This window comes from Erinaceus europaeus, chromosome 9 (assembly GCF_950295315.1).
Source record: "Erinaceus europaeus chromosome 9, mEriEur2.1, whole genome shotgun sequence".
Taxonomy (NCBI): Eukaryota; Metazoa; Chordata; class Mammalia; order Eulipotyphla; family Erinaceidae; genus Erinaceus; species Erinaceus europaeus.
The window spans coordinates 120,951,649-120,967,649 of record NC_080170.1 but is presented as its reverse complement, the minus strand read 5'-3'; the positions used below and the strand labels follow the sequence as shown (position 1 = coordinate 120,967,649).

The window sequence follows — 16,001 nt, the reverse complement described above, 5'->3', positions numbered from 1 at the left end:
GGATGGGGCATAGTATCATTTCAGCACATGCAGTGCTGGGGACTGAACCCGGGGCCCCATGCATGTGAGATATTTACTGTAGGTCACCTTCCTGGTCCAAGTTTCAGTCTATAAAGACAGAGACAGAGACATGGGGTGGCGGGGGGTGGGTATCCCTGCTTCACCACCATGGAGCACCACCCACCTCGTCTCTAGTGCTGTCTGGGTACTCCTAAGCAGTGCCAGGGGTCAAGCCCAGGGCTGTAGATATGGGGAGTATGGGGAGAGTAATTTTTTTTAAAAGATTCATTTATGGAAGGGTAGAAAAGAGAGAGAGAGAAATGGACACACCACCCAGCTCTGGTCTATCATGGTGCCAGGGATTAACCTGGGACCTGAGGCTTGCAAGTCCTGTGCTCTGTCATACTGAGCTATCTCCCTGGCCCCTGGTGCATTGGGCGTGTGGTTTTTGGTCCTCTCCAGGACCTGCCCATTCCAGGCTGACCATTTCAGATAGAAAGAGAGAAACAGAGACACAGAAAGGTGAAGACTAGAGCACTGAAGCTTCCTCCAGTACAGTGGGGGCTGGGCTCGAACCTGTGCATGGTGAAGCAGGTCCACTATCCAGGTGAGCTATTCCACTGGCCTTCCAGCTGCCCCCCCAACACACACACACACACACACACACACACACACACACACCACAATCTGCAAGGACCCCAGAGTTACTGGAGGCAGGAATCCAGCTCAGGAGGGTCCTCTATTAAGCACTGAGGGGAGAGCAGGCTTGCCACCACCCCGACACCCCCCCATTCAAGGACACAAGGGTACAAGGACCATGGCTTTGCCCCCCCAGAATGGCTCGCCCCGACCCAGCTCAGCTCCTGCGTGCACTCCGTCCAGGGAGCTGGACTTGCCTCTAACTCTCCTTCTTCACCACTGGTGCCTTCTTCTCGGCTCCCAGCTTCTGCTGCTTGGCATCCAGCTGTCGTCTCTGGTACATCTTGGCGGCGGCGAATGCCAGGCAGAGGATCAGGGTCTTGGCAGCCAGGACGTACAGCAGCAGGGGTACGTGCTCCAGTGCCTGGAGGAGAGGGAGGGGGTCCCCTCAGTGTTCCCGCAGCCTCACAGGGCTGGAACGCAGACCTCTGTGGCGCGGGGTCTGCACACACACACAAACACACACACACACACACACACACACACACACACACACACGGGGGTTGGGGTACAGGCCCACTGATGGCGCCAGCACGTGGACAGCGGAACCTGAGCACAAGGGATGTGGCAAGAGTCTGGTGAGGGGATCATCACACCTGGTGCTTTCCGGCGGGCCAATAGGAAGCTGCCCCGGGTGTGACGTGTGCGAGGGCTTAAGAGAAGAGGGTTAGGGCACTGGGAGGTGATACATCCGGTTAGGTGCACACATCACACCGTGCATAAGGACCTAGGTTCGAACCCCTACTCCCCCACCTGCACGGGGACAGACACTTCAGATGTGGTGAAGCAGGTCTGCAGGTGTTTATTGCTCTCTCTCTCTCTCTCTCTGTATCTCCCTCTCTCCTCTCAATTTCTCTCTGTCCTGTCAAATGAAAAATAGAAAGTACAAAAAAATAGTAAAAAAAAAAAAAAAAGCAGAAGTAGGGCGGTAGCGCAGCGGGTTAAGCGAACGTGACGCAAAGTGCAAGGACTGGCATAATGATCCCGGTTGGAGCCCCCGGCTCCCCACCTGCAGGGGAGTCACTTCACAGGTGGTGAAGCAGGTCTGCAGGTGTCTGTCTTTCTCTCTCCCTCTCTATCTTCCCCTCCTCTCTCCATTTCTCTCTGTCCTATCCAACAACAACAACATCAATAACAACAATAATAACTACAACAACAATGAAAAACAACAAGGGCAACAAAAGGGAAAATAATTATTAAAAAAATGCTAAGGAAAAATAGAAACAGGCTGGGGGTATGGATCCATCTGCCAGCATTCATGTTCAGTGGAGAAGCAATGACAGAAGACAGAATTCCCTCCTTCTGCACCCCATAAAGAATTTTGGTCTATACTCCCAGAGGGGTAAATAAAGTAAACCAGAGGGCTGTGCACCCCCATTCGTCCAGGACCCACAGCATTTGTGACCAGGCATATATATATTTATATATATACCACCAATGATATATATATACCAATAGATATATAGATACATATATATAGAGATAGATTTACACACACACACATATATATATATACACCACCAATGATATATATATATATATACCAACAGATATATAGATACATATATAGAGATAGATTTACACCAATATATATATATACCACCAATGACATATATATACCAATAGATATATAGATACATATATATAAAGATAGATTTATACCAATATATATATACCACCAATGATATATATATACCAATAGATATATAGATACATATATATATAGAGAGAGATTTACACCAATATATATATACCACCAATGATATATATATACCAATAGATATATAGATACATATATAGAGAGATAGATTTACACACACACACACACATATATATATACCACCAATGATATATATACCACCAATGATGTATATATATACCAATAGATATATAGATACATATATATAGATTTACACCTATATATATATATCACCAATGATATATATTTACCAATAGATATATAGATACATATATAGAGATAGATTTACACCTATATATATACCACTAATTATATATATATACCACCAATGATATATATATACCAATAGATATATAGATACATATATATATAGATTTACACCTATATATATATACCACCAATGATATATATTTACCAATAGATATATAGATACATATATAGAGATAGATTTACACCAATATATGTATATATATACCACCAATGATATATATATATACCAACAGATATATAGATACATATAGATAGATTTACACCTATATATATATATATATATATATACCACCAATGACATATATATACCAATAGATATATAGATACATATATATAAAGATAGATTTACACCAATATATATATACCACCAATGATATATATATACCAATAGATATATAGATACATATATATAGAGATAGATTTACACCAATATATATATACCATCAATGATATATATATACCAATAGATATATAGATACATATATAGATAGATTTACACCAATATATATATATATACACCACCAATGATATATATATACCACCAGTGATGTATATATATACCAATAGATATATAGATACATATATATATAGATTTACACCTACATATATATACCACCAATGATATATATTTACCAATAGATATATAGATACATATATAGAGAGATAGATTTACACCTATATATATATATATACCACCAATGATATATATATACCAATAGATATATAGATACATATATACAAAGATAGATTTACACCAATATATATATACCACCAATGATATATATATATACCACCAATGATATATATATACCACCAATGATATATATATATACCAATAGATATATAGATACATATATATAGATTTACACCTATATATATATATACCACCAATGATATATATATTTACCAATAGATATATAGATACATATATATAGAGATAGATTTACACCTATATATATATATATATATATACCACCAATGATATATATATCAATAGATATATAGATACATATATAGAGAGATAGATCTACACCAATTTATATATATACCACCAATGATATATATATACCAATAGATATATAGATACATATATAGATAGATTTACACACACACATATATATATATATATACCACCAATGATATATATATACCAATAGATATATAGATACATATATATAGAGATAGATTTACACACACACACACACACACATATATATATATATATATATATATATATATATACCACCAATGATATATATATACCAATAGATATATAGATACATATATATAAAGATAGATTTACACACACATATATATACCACCAATGATATATATATACCAATAGATATATAGATACATATATAGAGATTTACACCTATATATCTATATATATATACCACCAATGATATATATATATACCAATAGATATATAGATACATATATAGAGAGATAGATTTACATATATATATTTATATATATATATATATACCAATGATATATATATACCAATACATATATAGATACATATATAGAGAGGTAGATTTACACCAATATATATATATACCACCAATGATATATATATACCAATAGATATATAGATACATATATAGAGATAGATTTACACATATATATATATACCACCAATGATATATATATATATCAATAGATATATAGATACATATATAGAGAGATAGATTTACACCAATATATATATATATACACCAATGATATATATACCACCAATGATATATATATACCAATAGATAAATATATAGAGAGAGATAGATTTACACCAATATATATATATACCACCAATGATATATATACCAATATATATATATAGATACATCAATATATATATATATATATACCAATAGATAGATACATCAATATATATATATATACCAATATATAGATAGATACACACACACACATATATATATATATATATATACCAATATATAGATAGGTAGATACACCAATATATATATACCAATAGATAGAGAGATAGATAGATATTTACACCAATATATATATATATAACTATATATATAGATATAGACATCAATATATATATACCAATATATAGATAGATATAGACATTAATATATATATACCAATATATAGATAGATATAGACACCAATATATATATATATATATACCAATAGATAGATAGATAGATATAGACACACACATATATATATATATATATATATATATATATATATATATATATATACCAATATCTAGATAGATATAGACACCAATATATACATATATATACCAATAGATAGATAGATAGATAGATAGATAGATAGACAGACAGACCGATATACACATACACCACCAATGATGGCAAAGTGGATCTGGAGCGCACCAGGAAGCCAAGCACAGTTTTTCCTTCTCTGAGACGTAAGAGGAAAAAGGAAAAGACACTGGGGAACAGAGCAGGTGTGGGTGTGAGCCGGAAAGGGGTGAAGGCAGGACTGCTGAAAAAAGGGGGAAGCCCAGATCACATCAACTCGATGGGGCTTACAGTCAACACTATTTATGAACCACTCTCTTGCCTGATCCAGCTTTCTGGTCCTTTTCCAGCCATGACATCATCTCCCCAGACAATAATTTGGATCCACTGGCATATCAGATTTCAGGCTGGGGAGGGGGGGGGGGGAAGAAAAGAAAAAAAGAAAGAAAGAAAAAAATATAGCCACAGGCCCTTTGGAATATAACTAAAATATGCCTACTAGCTGTCTACAAAATGGAGGACCCCCAACTCTTCATCTGCACTATTCCAGCTTTTAGATCTATGATTAGCCAACAATTTGTTTGGCTTTGTATGTTAAGTCTCTTTTCAGCCACCAGGTTCCAGATGCCAGCATGATGCCAACCAGACTTCCCTGGACAGATAGCCCCACCAATGTTTCCTGAAGCCCCACTTCCCCAGAACCCGGCCCCACTAGGGAAAGAGAGAGACAGGCTGGGAGTATGGGTCGACCTGTCAACGCCCATGTTCAACAGGGAAGCAGTTACAGAAGCCAGACCTTCCACCTTCTGCATCCCACAATGACCTTGGGTCCATACTCCCAGAGGGGTAAAGAATAGGAAAGCTATCAAGGGAAGGGAAGCTATCAAGGAAAGGGATACGGAGTTTGGTGGTGGGAATTGTGTGGAGTTGTACCCATCTTATCCTATGATTTTTGTCGGTGTTTCCTTTTTATAAGTAAAAAAAAAAAAGAAAGAAAAGGAAAAAATGGGGGGAAATATATATATTTATAGAATCAACCCACATTGATGACCTTGGGAGAAGTACTGCAGTTTCTAATGGAAGAGATGAGGACACAGAACTCTGGTGGTGGGAACAGTGTGGAATTAGACCCCTGTTATCTTACAATTTTGTAAATCACTAATAAAGTAAGAAATACAAGTTGGGTGGGGACCAGGGGCTTGAACGCTGGTCCTCGTGCATGGGAACATATGCATTCAGTCAAGCGTGCTACCATCCCGTCTGTTCTTTCTTTTAAAACTTTTTTTCAAATTAATTAATTATTTACTTGATAGAGACAAAGAGAAACTGAGACGGAAGGGGAGGTAGCCAGACACAGATGATAGACTGACTGATAGAGGAGGGGCCTGCAGCACTAAGTCACCATTTGAGAAGCTTCCCCGCAGCAGGAGGAAACCCTGTATATGGCGACGTGCGAGGTTAACCCAGCGGACCAACACTGGGCCCCAGCTTGTTTTATCTCCCTCCCTCCCTCCCTCTCTCCCCCTTTTCTTCTTCCCTTCCTCCCTCCTTCCTTTTTCTCTTTCTTTTTTTTTTAATTTTTAAAAAATATTTATTTTATTTATTTATTCCCTTTTGTTGCCCTTGTTGTTTTATTGTTGTAGTTATTATTGTTGTTGTTGGATAGGACAGAGAGAAATGGAGAGAGGAGGGGAAGACAGAGAGGGGGAGAGAAAGACAGACACCTGCAGACCTGCTTCACCGCCTGTGAAGCGACACCCCTGCAGGTGGGGAGCCGGGGGCTTGAACTGGGATCCTTATGCTGGTCCTTGTGCTTTGCGCCACCTGCGCTTAGCCCGCTGCGCTACAGCCCGACTCCCCCTTTTTCTCTTTCTGTCCTTCCTTCCCTGTCTGCTTTTTTTCCTTCCTTCCCTTTCTTTCTTCCTTTCCTTTCTTCCCTTATTGTCACCTTTCTTTAATTCTTTCTTCCTTCCTTCCTTCCTTCCTTCCTTCCCTCCCTCTCTCCCTCCCTCCCTCCCTCCTTTCTTCTCATGGAGAACTGCTCCTCCAGGTTGCTATAAGGGAGACACAGAGAGGACTGACTCAATCACACTCACCTTCCAGTTCATGTTGCACCTGTGGTTTCACTTCCGGTCCCTTCGGGTCGGCTCAGGTGGGCTCAGAGGAGCACATAGGGAGAGGGAGCCAGCAGCAGCCGCCCTGAAGGAGAGAGGAGCAGGTCAGGGTGGGCTTCCCTCCCAGGGGCAGAGGGCGCAGGAGCCAGGACACAGGCGAAGTGTGTGGAGAGGAAAGCCAGGGTCCCCACCAGGGGCCCAGGGGAGCAGACTTGGGGACGCTCCGGTCTGAGCTTTGCCGAGCCGTTTCCATTCCCACCTCCATCCTTCCCATCCCCGAGTCTCCTCTCAACCAAATCTGAAGCAGGTCCATGGGAAAGGGGCTTAGGGGTGGACGCTGGCCCTTACTTAGTAAAGCTCTAAGCCCTATGCCCATGTCCATCTGATGTGGCTCTCTGAACCACAGAGGCTGTGGTCAGCAACCATGTCCCCTCTCCTCTGTGCTTGGCATGCAGGAAACTGGCCCCACCTCAACTCTGCTGCCCCAACTCCACATCTCAGTGGGCTTCTGGGAGGCCATCAACAGTGACAACAGTGGGGTGTAATCTGTGCTTTGAGTTGCTGGAAAACTACACTCTGGAAGGTGAATGTGGCTCCCCAGGCCTCTGTGTAAGCCTTCTTACATCAAGCATGGGCTCAGGCTCCTGACAGCAGCCTGGCTTGGAGCTGAGGATACATCTTGGCCAGGGGATACAGAATGAAGCCAAGGTCATGGGCCCTAAGAACATGCCTAAAATGGACTTCTTAGCTTCTTTCAACCTAAGATCCCTGTTCTCATCTGCTCTACTCATAATTTTTGGTTCCTATTCATTAATCATTTGTCCTGCTTTATATCTTGCCACCTTTCAGTCACCAAGTTGCAGACACTACTGTGATGCCATCCTGACTTCCCTGGGCAGACGACCCCACCAATGTGTCCTGGAACCCTGCTTCCCCAGAGCCCTGCACCAAGAGGGAAAGAGAGAGACAGGCTGAGGGGATGGATCCACCTGCCAACACCCATGTCCAATGGAGAAGCAATTCTAGAAGCCAGACCTCCCACCTTCTGCTCCCCATAAAGAATTTTGGTCCATACTCCCAGTGGGGTAAATGTTAGGGGAAGATGACCAGAGGGCTCTGAACTCCATCAGGACTGGAGAAAGAAGAGGAAAAACAATTTACTACATTTGTATGTAGTAATAGATGTAGGAGTGACTTGGAAGAAAAGATGGGATTGTGGGGGGGGGGGGAATAAAGAGGGTGAGGGGGAGGGTTCAGGTCCTGGAACATGATGGCAGAGGACCTATTGGGGGTTGTATTGTTATGTGGAAAACTGGGAAATGATATGCTTGTACAAATAAAGAAAGGGGGAATATCTACAAATATAGACAGGCATTGTTAACCCATATCTATAACCTTAAGAGAACTGCTGTAGGGAGTCAGGCAGTAGCGCAGCGAGTTAAGCACAGGCGGTGCAAAGCACAAGGACCGGTGTAAGGATCCCGGTTCGAGCCCCCGGCTCCCCACCTGCAGGGGAGTCACTTCACAGGTGTCTGTCTTTCTCTCCCCCTCTGTCTTCCTCTCTCCATTTCTCTCTGTCCTATCCAACAGCAACAATATCTACAACAATAAAACAAGGGCAACAAAAGGAAATAAATTAAAAAAAAAAGAATTGCTGTAGCTTCCAATGGAAGGAATGAGGATTCAGAACTCTGGTGGTGGGAATGGTGCAGAGTTGTACCTCTGTTGTCTTGTCATTTTGTAAATCAATATTAAATCACTAACAACAACAACAGAATGAAACCAAACAAAAAAGTTTGATAGATAAAAACGATAAACAGATAGATAGATAGATTGACAGATAGATACAGAGATATAAAGTCAAACTTGGGAGAACCACTGCAGTTTCCAACGGAAGGAATGCAGATACAAAATGCTGGTGGTGGAAAGGGTGCGGAATTACACCCCTGTTATAATTTTGTAAATCACTAATAATAATAAAGAAGAATGAAGCCAAGAAGAAAAATCCCATCTTCCCTAGCGAGGAGTAACCCGCACAGGCACTAACAAACAGCTTGGTCTCCCCTTGTAATGCCCAGGAAAGGCGTGGCAAGGAAGGCAAGGGAAGTTTCTCAAGGGATGAGTTTCTATAGGCCCCTTGTTGATTACTAATTATATTTTTCAATTACTTTATATATATATTATATATATGTGGAGAGAGGCTGTGAAGCAGAAAGGCAGAGAGAGGTAAAAGTGACTGTAGCACTAAGAGTCCCTGCAACGCAACGGGGCCGGCCGGGCTCAAACCTGGGCCCAGCAGCGCACCTATCCAGACGGGCTGTTTTTCTAGCTCATTTGCTAATTACTTTTAAGGATCCTGGAGACACACGAGGCTAAAAGAAAGCCATTTATGACCCCCTCCCTTTATTATCATTGCGTTTAAAGATTTTATTTCTTTCATAAGAGGTGTAAAGAGAGGGACCAGAGTATCATAGCATTCCGGCACATGTAATGGCAGGGATCGAACTTGAGACCTCACGCACTCAAGTCCCGTGCTCTAATCACTGTGCTGCCTGCCGCCTCTGGCTTCTTCCCCACCCCACCCCCCAGCCCCTTTTAGCAAAGTGATGTTTACCACTTCCCAAGCCATTGCTGCTGTAGCATGAACTTAAAAGGCTTTTGCTAGGCTGGCAGTGTAGAGCGAGGCCAGAGAAAACCCCCAGGCTTGAGACATTCATAAATGTCAAGAACTCGCATCAGCTTCTGAATGTTACAAGAGCAGCACCCTCCAGTCCAGCAGCTGGTTCTCTCTTTGCTGACCTGGCTCCCTCTGTCTCACCTTTGGGGTGGACGGTTCCTTTATTTTTACTGCCCAGCTTTCTCTTGGTGACTATTTCTGTCTTTCTTTTTTTTTTTTTTAATATTTATTTATTTATTTTCCCTTTTGTTGCCCTTGTTTTTTATTGTTGACGTTATTAATGTTGTTGTTATTGAAGTCATCGTTGTTGGATAGGACAGAGAGAAATGGAGAGAGGAGGGGAAGACAGGGAGTGAGAGAGAAAGACAGACACCTGCAGACCTGCTTCACCGCCTGTGAAGTGACTCCCTAGCAGGTGGGGAGCCGGGGCTCGAACCAGGATCGTTACTCCGGTCCTTGTGCTTTGGGCCATGTGCGCTTAATCTGCTGCATTACTGCCCGGCTCCCTCTCTCCCAATTTCTTTCCTTTTCTTTTCTTTCTTTCTTTTTTTTTTTGCCTCCAGGGTTATTACTGAAGCTCGGTGCCACTGCTCCTGGAGGCCATTTTTTCCCTTTTGTTACCCTGGTTGTTTTACCATTGTTGTGGTTATTATTATCGTTATTGATGCCGTTGTTGGATAGGACAGAGAAGAATAGAGAGAGGAGGGGAAAACAGAGAGAGGGGGGGAGAAAGGTAGACACCTGCAGACCTGCTTCACCGCCTGGGAAGCGACTCCCCTGCAGGTGGGGAGCCGGGGGCTCGAGCAGGGATCCTTGCGCTTGGTACCACGTGCGCTTAACCCGCTGCGCTGCCGCCCGGCTCCTCCTTAACTTGTTCATTCCAAGAAGCTTCCTCAAACCTTTGCTGCCTAGGTCTCTCGAGATCCCCTGTGCATCGCCGGCCAGAAGACATCACAAATACGTCTTCAAGTGGCCTTCTCCCCCTGAGCCCCAAAAATGAAGAAGGGACACCCCCAGCCCAGACTCTGCCATGATGCTTCTTCCTCCGAGGTGGTGCAGCAGGAGGGGACTTCAGGAACATGGGGACATTCAGAGGGTGGCTCTCAGGGGTGCTGTCATCTGGGGACCTCAGGACACGTGCCACCCCTCACCCCCCCCCCAGCCGGGTGGGGCCCCCAGACCCCTCCCTCCACCTTGCAGGTGCTGCTCCAGCCTTAGTTACCCGGCCTGCCTGCTCTCCTGGGCGGGAAATGCACCCCCCCGCTTCCTATTTCGTGCTCGCCTTGTGGCCGCAGACCCCTTGAAGGGGAAGGCAAGGTCACTGCACCAGCCGGGGCAGACAGAGCATTCGCTCGTGCCCTCCACCCCGGGCCCTTCTATGGGCACCCAAGGGACCCTCCAAGGGAAGCGCCCAGGCCCGCGACCTCCATCATCCTGGGCGGAAAAAGCGCGCAGGCCGTCCTCAGGGGTTCCCCGGATCCCCCATCTAGAGAAGCATTGGGAGCCTCCGCTCCGACCCCACTTACAAATCTAGGCCGCCCAGGATCCTGCACCGGGCTGGTACTCAAACTACGATTCCCACAAGGCCGTGCGGAACTACAAATCCCGAAACACACCGCTCGGCGCCTGCGCAGTGGGTCAAGGCCGCCACTGCACTCTTCCCCTCCCCCACTAGTGCATTGCGCAGGCGCAGTGGGTCTACCTGCCGCCTACCTACCTGCCCAAGAGGTTAGGGGAGGGGTCTAGACCGAGCGCTTATTTGTAGGGCTTCTTCTGAAGAAGTCGGGATTAAGTGTGGTTTTTCTGGGCATTTGGAGTGAGCCAAGCACATAGATGCTAAATGTTGTTGGACTGAATGAATAATTGAATAAATGAACATTGAAGTAAATGCTCTCTGTGGAGGCTAGTGTCATCTCTTAATAAATGATTTGACAGAGTGTAATTGCATTGGGAGACAGCACAGTGGTTCTGCAAAAGACTCTCAGGCCTGAGGCTCTGAGGTCCCAGGTTCAATCCCCAGCACCACCATCAGCCAGAGCTGAGCAGGGCTCTGGTCTCTCTCAGTGTGTGTGTGTCCTTCTCTCGGTATCTCCCATTAAATAAACAAATAAATTTTAAAAATGAAGTAAATCCTATCGGTGGATTCTAGTGTCATCTCTTAATAAAATACACGACCTAACAAAGAACAGAATGCTCTCCAACGTGCGTTCCTGCCATGACGGTCCGAGATGCAGAAGCTCCAAGGTGTGGGAAGCAGCCACGTGAGTGGTTTATTTTCAGACACTTTCTGCACCGCTTAGTTCCTTCAAGCATGAGTGAGAAGTCATTGTAAATGGAAGAAAAATAAAAATTCAGTGGCAAGGGTAGGTTGTCCATAAAGCAAAGTCATGGTTTTTTTTTTTCTTCCTTCTGTTAAAACAAGACCTGTTAAGGCTACTTCCTCCCTCCCCCCACCAAAAGACGTTAAATGTTAATTTAAAAAAACAAACAAACAAACTTCCTATCCCACCAAGTGGTTCTTAAAGATTTCACTTCATGGGTGTAGGTTATTTCCCTTGAGGTATGTTTGTTCTGTCTACGGGGGGCAGATAAACGCACTGCCAGGAAAGATTAGAGACACAGGAACGCTGTGGCCCGGTCTACTCATCACCACTACACCCAGGGATTAACAAAGAAATGCTCCCATGTCAATCTAGCAAGCAACCTGTAGGTTTGGAGCCTCCTTTCCCACCTAAGTTCACATAGCTGGGATTTTTATAAATGGAATGGGTCACCTACAAATATTGTTCTGTGAAAAAAGAAGATTCAGTGAGTCCTATGGGATGCATTGGATCGACCTTCCTGTGGTGCATCCTGTGAGTACCTATTCATTGGGGAAACTGACGATCCTTCCTAGCTGACTGAATCCACATGGATCCCAGTCGCTTTCAAAGCCAGCAACAAGCAGACGCTGTTGACTGGCTACGGAAGAAGGGCAAACGCTAGAAGAAGGAGTCCTACGTGGTGTCTATAGCGGCTTTATTTCAAGTGCTGCTCATTGCCGTGACATTGACATCGCACAGAAGACAGAAGACTTTGTCAGTGTAAAATGCTGTTCGTGTGAGCAAGCTCACTTCTCTGACACTAGGATACAGCACCTGTCTTTGTCGATCTCCGTCAAGATTTAAAAAAAAAATTGTTAACGTCTTTCAACCCGTAACAATCTGGATTTGCTCCATGTCACCGCCAGCAAGTCTCCATCTCTGGATGTTGGAGGTTGGCTCTGATCAAGGAGACATTCTGAACCCCGATGCACTGATGTTCTCATGAATAGTGACCCTGGCTTCTTCCAGATTCGACATTTGATTCTTGTATTTCGCACGCCAGTCCTCCACGATGTACTGATGGTAGGGGTCGTTGGAGTGTTCTCGCCTTTTGGACTTCACCGTACTCACCAGGATGGCAACGATGATGAAAGAGAACATCCCAATCATCACCATGAGGTACAAGATGACGTAGTTAAAATTCTCAGCATCCACTTTGGCCTGTAGGGCTTCTTGCTCAACTGTTGTGTTTCGACGCCAACTCTCCATATAGGTAATAAAAATCCTTTTGAAGACATCTTCCAGTGTCTGTGTCAGATTAGACACAGGGGACATAGTTCCTTCTTGCTGTGACTTAAACAATAAAATATGTAAGTAAGCTTTGCCTTGTGGGGTGGAGGGTGAGGCATAAAAAGAGGAAAGTATATTGTGTCTTCCTTCCCTGGATGGTGATTTTTTTTTTCTTTCCCCACCAGGTTTATCACCAGACCGTGGAGCCTACATGACTTCACTGCTCTTGGCAGCCATTTTTTTTCTTTATGATAGCAAGGTAGAGAAAGAGGAGAGAAAGGAGAGAAAGGCAGAGAAAAAATGATACTTACAGCTCTGCTCCACTCTTGTGAGGCTTTCCCTCTACAACTAGGAACCAGGGACTTGAACCCAGGTCCTTGCCCATAGTAACATGTGTGCTCTACTGGGTGTATCACTGTGTGACCCTGTGAATGCTGGCTTTAGAAATTAATTGTTTAATTTCTATAAACACAATTTTTTTTTGTCTCCACGGTTATTGCTGGGACTCAGTGCTTGCACTAAGAATCCACTGCTCCTGGAGGCTACTTTTCCCCTTTTTTTGTCACCCTTGTTTATCATCATTGTTGTTGTTGTTGTCATTGCTGTTATCGTTGTTGGATAGGACAGAGAGCAACTGAGAGAGAGGAGGGGGATACGGGGGGTGGGGAGAAAGACAGACACCTGCAGACTTGCTTCACCGCCTGTGAAGCAACCCCCCTACAGGTGGGGAGCTGGGCCCGAACCAGGCTCCTTATGCCGGTCCTTGCGCTTCACGCCATGTGCACTTAACCGGCTGCACTACCGCCTGGCCCGGTTGTTTAATTTCTTAGGAAAGACCAGAGCACTGCTCTGTACTGGGGATGGAATCTGGGACCTCGGGTTTGCAAAGCATGCACTCTGTCCTCTGAGCCATTTCCCCAGCTGTGAGCACACACATTTCTCTTTTATTCTTTAATAAAGAATAAACCATTCATATGGCTTTTGTAATACCCTAAATACTATTGTCAAATTTTAGTGGGACTGGGGAGATAGTTCAGTGGTAGAGCACAGGATTTGAGACCCTACCTTGTATCTGGGTTTCCCCAAAGAGGGAGCAGCCTGGTGGGCTCATAAGGGATGGGAGCTCCCCTGCCAGCCCAATTTCCCATATCTCTCTGGGGACCTTGCCACAGAGCAGGGAATTCCCTCAGCGATGCCCTAAATGGAGGAAGTACATATCTCAAGGGCATATGGGAAAGGCAATAGGTTGGACCACACTCAATGCCAACACTACTCTGCAAATATTGTCCTTAAAGCCACACGCTAGCTTTTTATCCTACCTGTGTAAATTCTAGGTCAGAGCCTGCCTCATAGGACGTACTCAGACTGAAGACTTGAGAGAGAAGGGGTAGGGGAGAGGTGGGGTTTGTGTATCTAAGTGATTTAGAACTGGGTGTCTCTGAGAAGCACCCATTTTGCACAGCAGGAATGGGGAAGGAAGGGTGTTTAATTGAATATAGAGGGAGAGGAGGAACAGGAAAGAGAAATCAGAGAAGTGGCCTTGATCGTCTAAATGATTCCCTCTGAGTTTCCCTGCAGAAAGAAAGAAAGGGCAAGGGAACCAAGAATTTCCAAACTTACATATTGAAACAGAGGTATGTCCTGCTTTAGAAACTCATGGGGCATGGCCGGGTGGTGGCACACTTGGCTGAGCGCACATATTACAGTGCACAAGGACCCAGGTTCGAATCCCTGATCCCCATCTGCAGGGGAAAAGCTTCATGAGTAGTGAAACAATGTTGCAGGTGTCTCTGTCTTCTCTTCCCTCTTTATTTCTCTCTGTTTGCATCCAGTAAATAAAATGGCAGGAAAAAAGAAGGAAAGAAAGAGAGAAAGCAAGAGAGAAAGAATTCATTCATGGGGAGCATTTGAGGGCTTCTCTTGCCAGCTACCGAGTCTGTTTGCTCTCTGACTGTCGATCGCTTTATTATGCCTTCATCCATGTGGTCCTCAGAATCGCTCTAGGAGATCAGGATTATAGTTGCACTTTTCACAAAGGCTCTTTAGAGAGTGAGAAACTGAATCTTGGCTATAGCCTCTCTGTCCTTGCTGAGGTCACACACTGGGGTGACTCCTCAGCCCCATCAAAGGTGATAGACTGACTCTGAACCAAAGGAATAAATCCAGGACCACAGTGTGACCTCACATGAGCTGTACCTTTGCTTCAGGACACACTGTGACACCCCCCACCCTACTCCCCCACTCCAGACCCCACCCCCCGCCCCTGCTGTGTCTGTCACAAGTGTGCCTCACTTATTCAAGGACAGTTCTGAGGCCAGGAGGAAAGAAACACTCACTTGATCCCTGAATTCAGAGTCCGCTGTTCTTGAGAGGTGGTGGGTAGTCAGCACCACAAAGGGACAGCAGTCTTTCACATTTATACCAAGAATAGATGGGGATCTGACGATCTATATTCACAATAGGAACCCCACAGGGCCCTACAGGGGCTCTTCACCCAAGGACAATAAGGAAAGCATGACCAAAACTGAAGAAGGAGGGGGCTGGGTGGTGGCACACCTGACGGAGGGCACACTGAGTAGGCAGGAAGACAGAGAGGAGAGAAAGATAGACACCGGCAGCCCTGTTTCACCACTTGTGAAGTGTCCTCCCTGCAGGTGAGGACCAGAGGCTTGAACCTGGATCCTCGTGCTTAGTGCTATGTGC

The 16,001-nt window shown here is 44.1% G+C and overlaps 2 protein-coding genes across 2 annotated transcripts; both read right to left on the bottom strand.

Moving 5' to 3' along the window:
* Positions 1–839: 839 nt before the first annotated feature.
* Positions 840–11,354, bottom strand: SMIM11 (small integral membrane protein 11). Its single transcript, XM_016186681.2, has 3 exons — positions 11,232–11,354; positions 7,011–7,113; positions 840–1,063 (listed from the first exon to the last, which is right to left on the bottom strand). Exons 2-3 carry the CDS (start codon positions 7,020–7,022, stop codon positions 899–901), a joined length of 177 nt encoding a protein of 58 aa, XP_016042167.1. The 5' UTR covers positions 7,023–7,113; positions 11,232–11,354; the 3' UTR covers positions 840–898.
* A 1,377-nt stretch (positions 11,355–12,731) lies between these two features.
* Positions 12,732–13,343, bottom strand: KCNE2 (potassium voltage-gated channel subfamily E regulatory subunit 2). Its single transcript, XM_007519718.2, has one exon. The coding sequence runs from the start codon at positions 13,341–13,343 to the stop codon at positions 12,972–12,974; it is 372 nt and encodes a 123-aa protein (XP_007519780.1). The 3' UTR covers positions 12,732–12,971.
* Positions 13,344–16,001: the final 2,658 nt, after the last annotated feature.

Excerpts from the sequence above, each read along its gene's own strand:
- KCNE2 (XM_007519718.2), bottom strand. The coding sequence starts at position 13,343 with ATGTCCCCTGTGTCTAATCTGACACAGACACTGGAAGATGTCTTCAAA.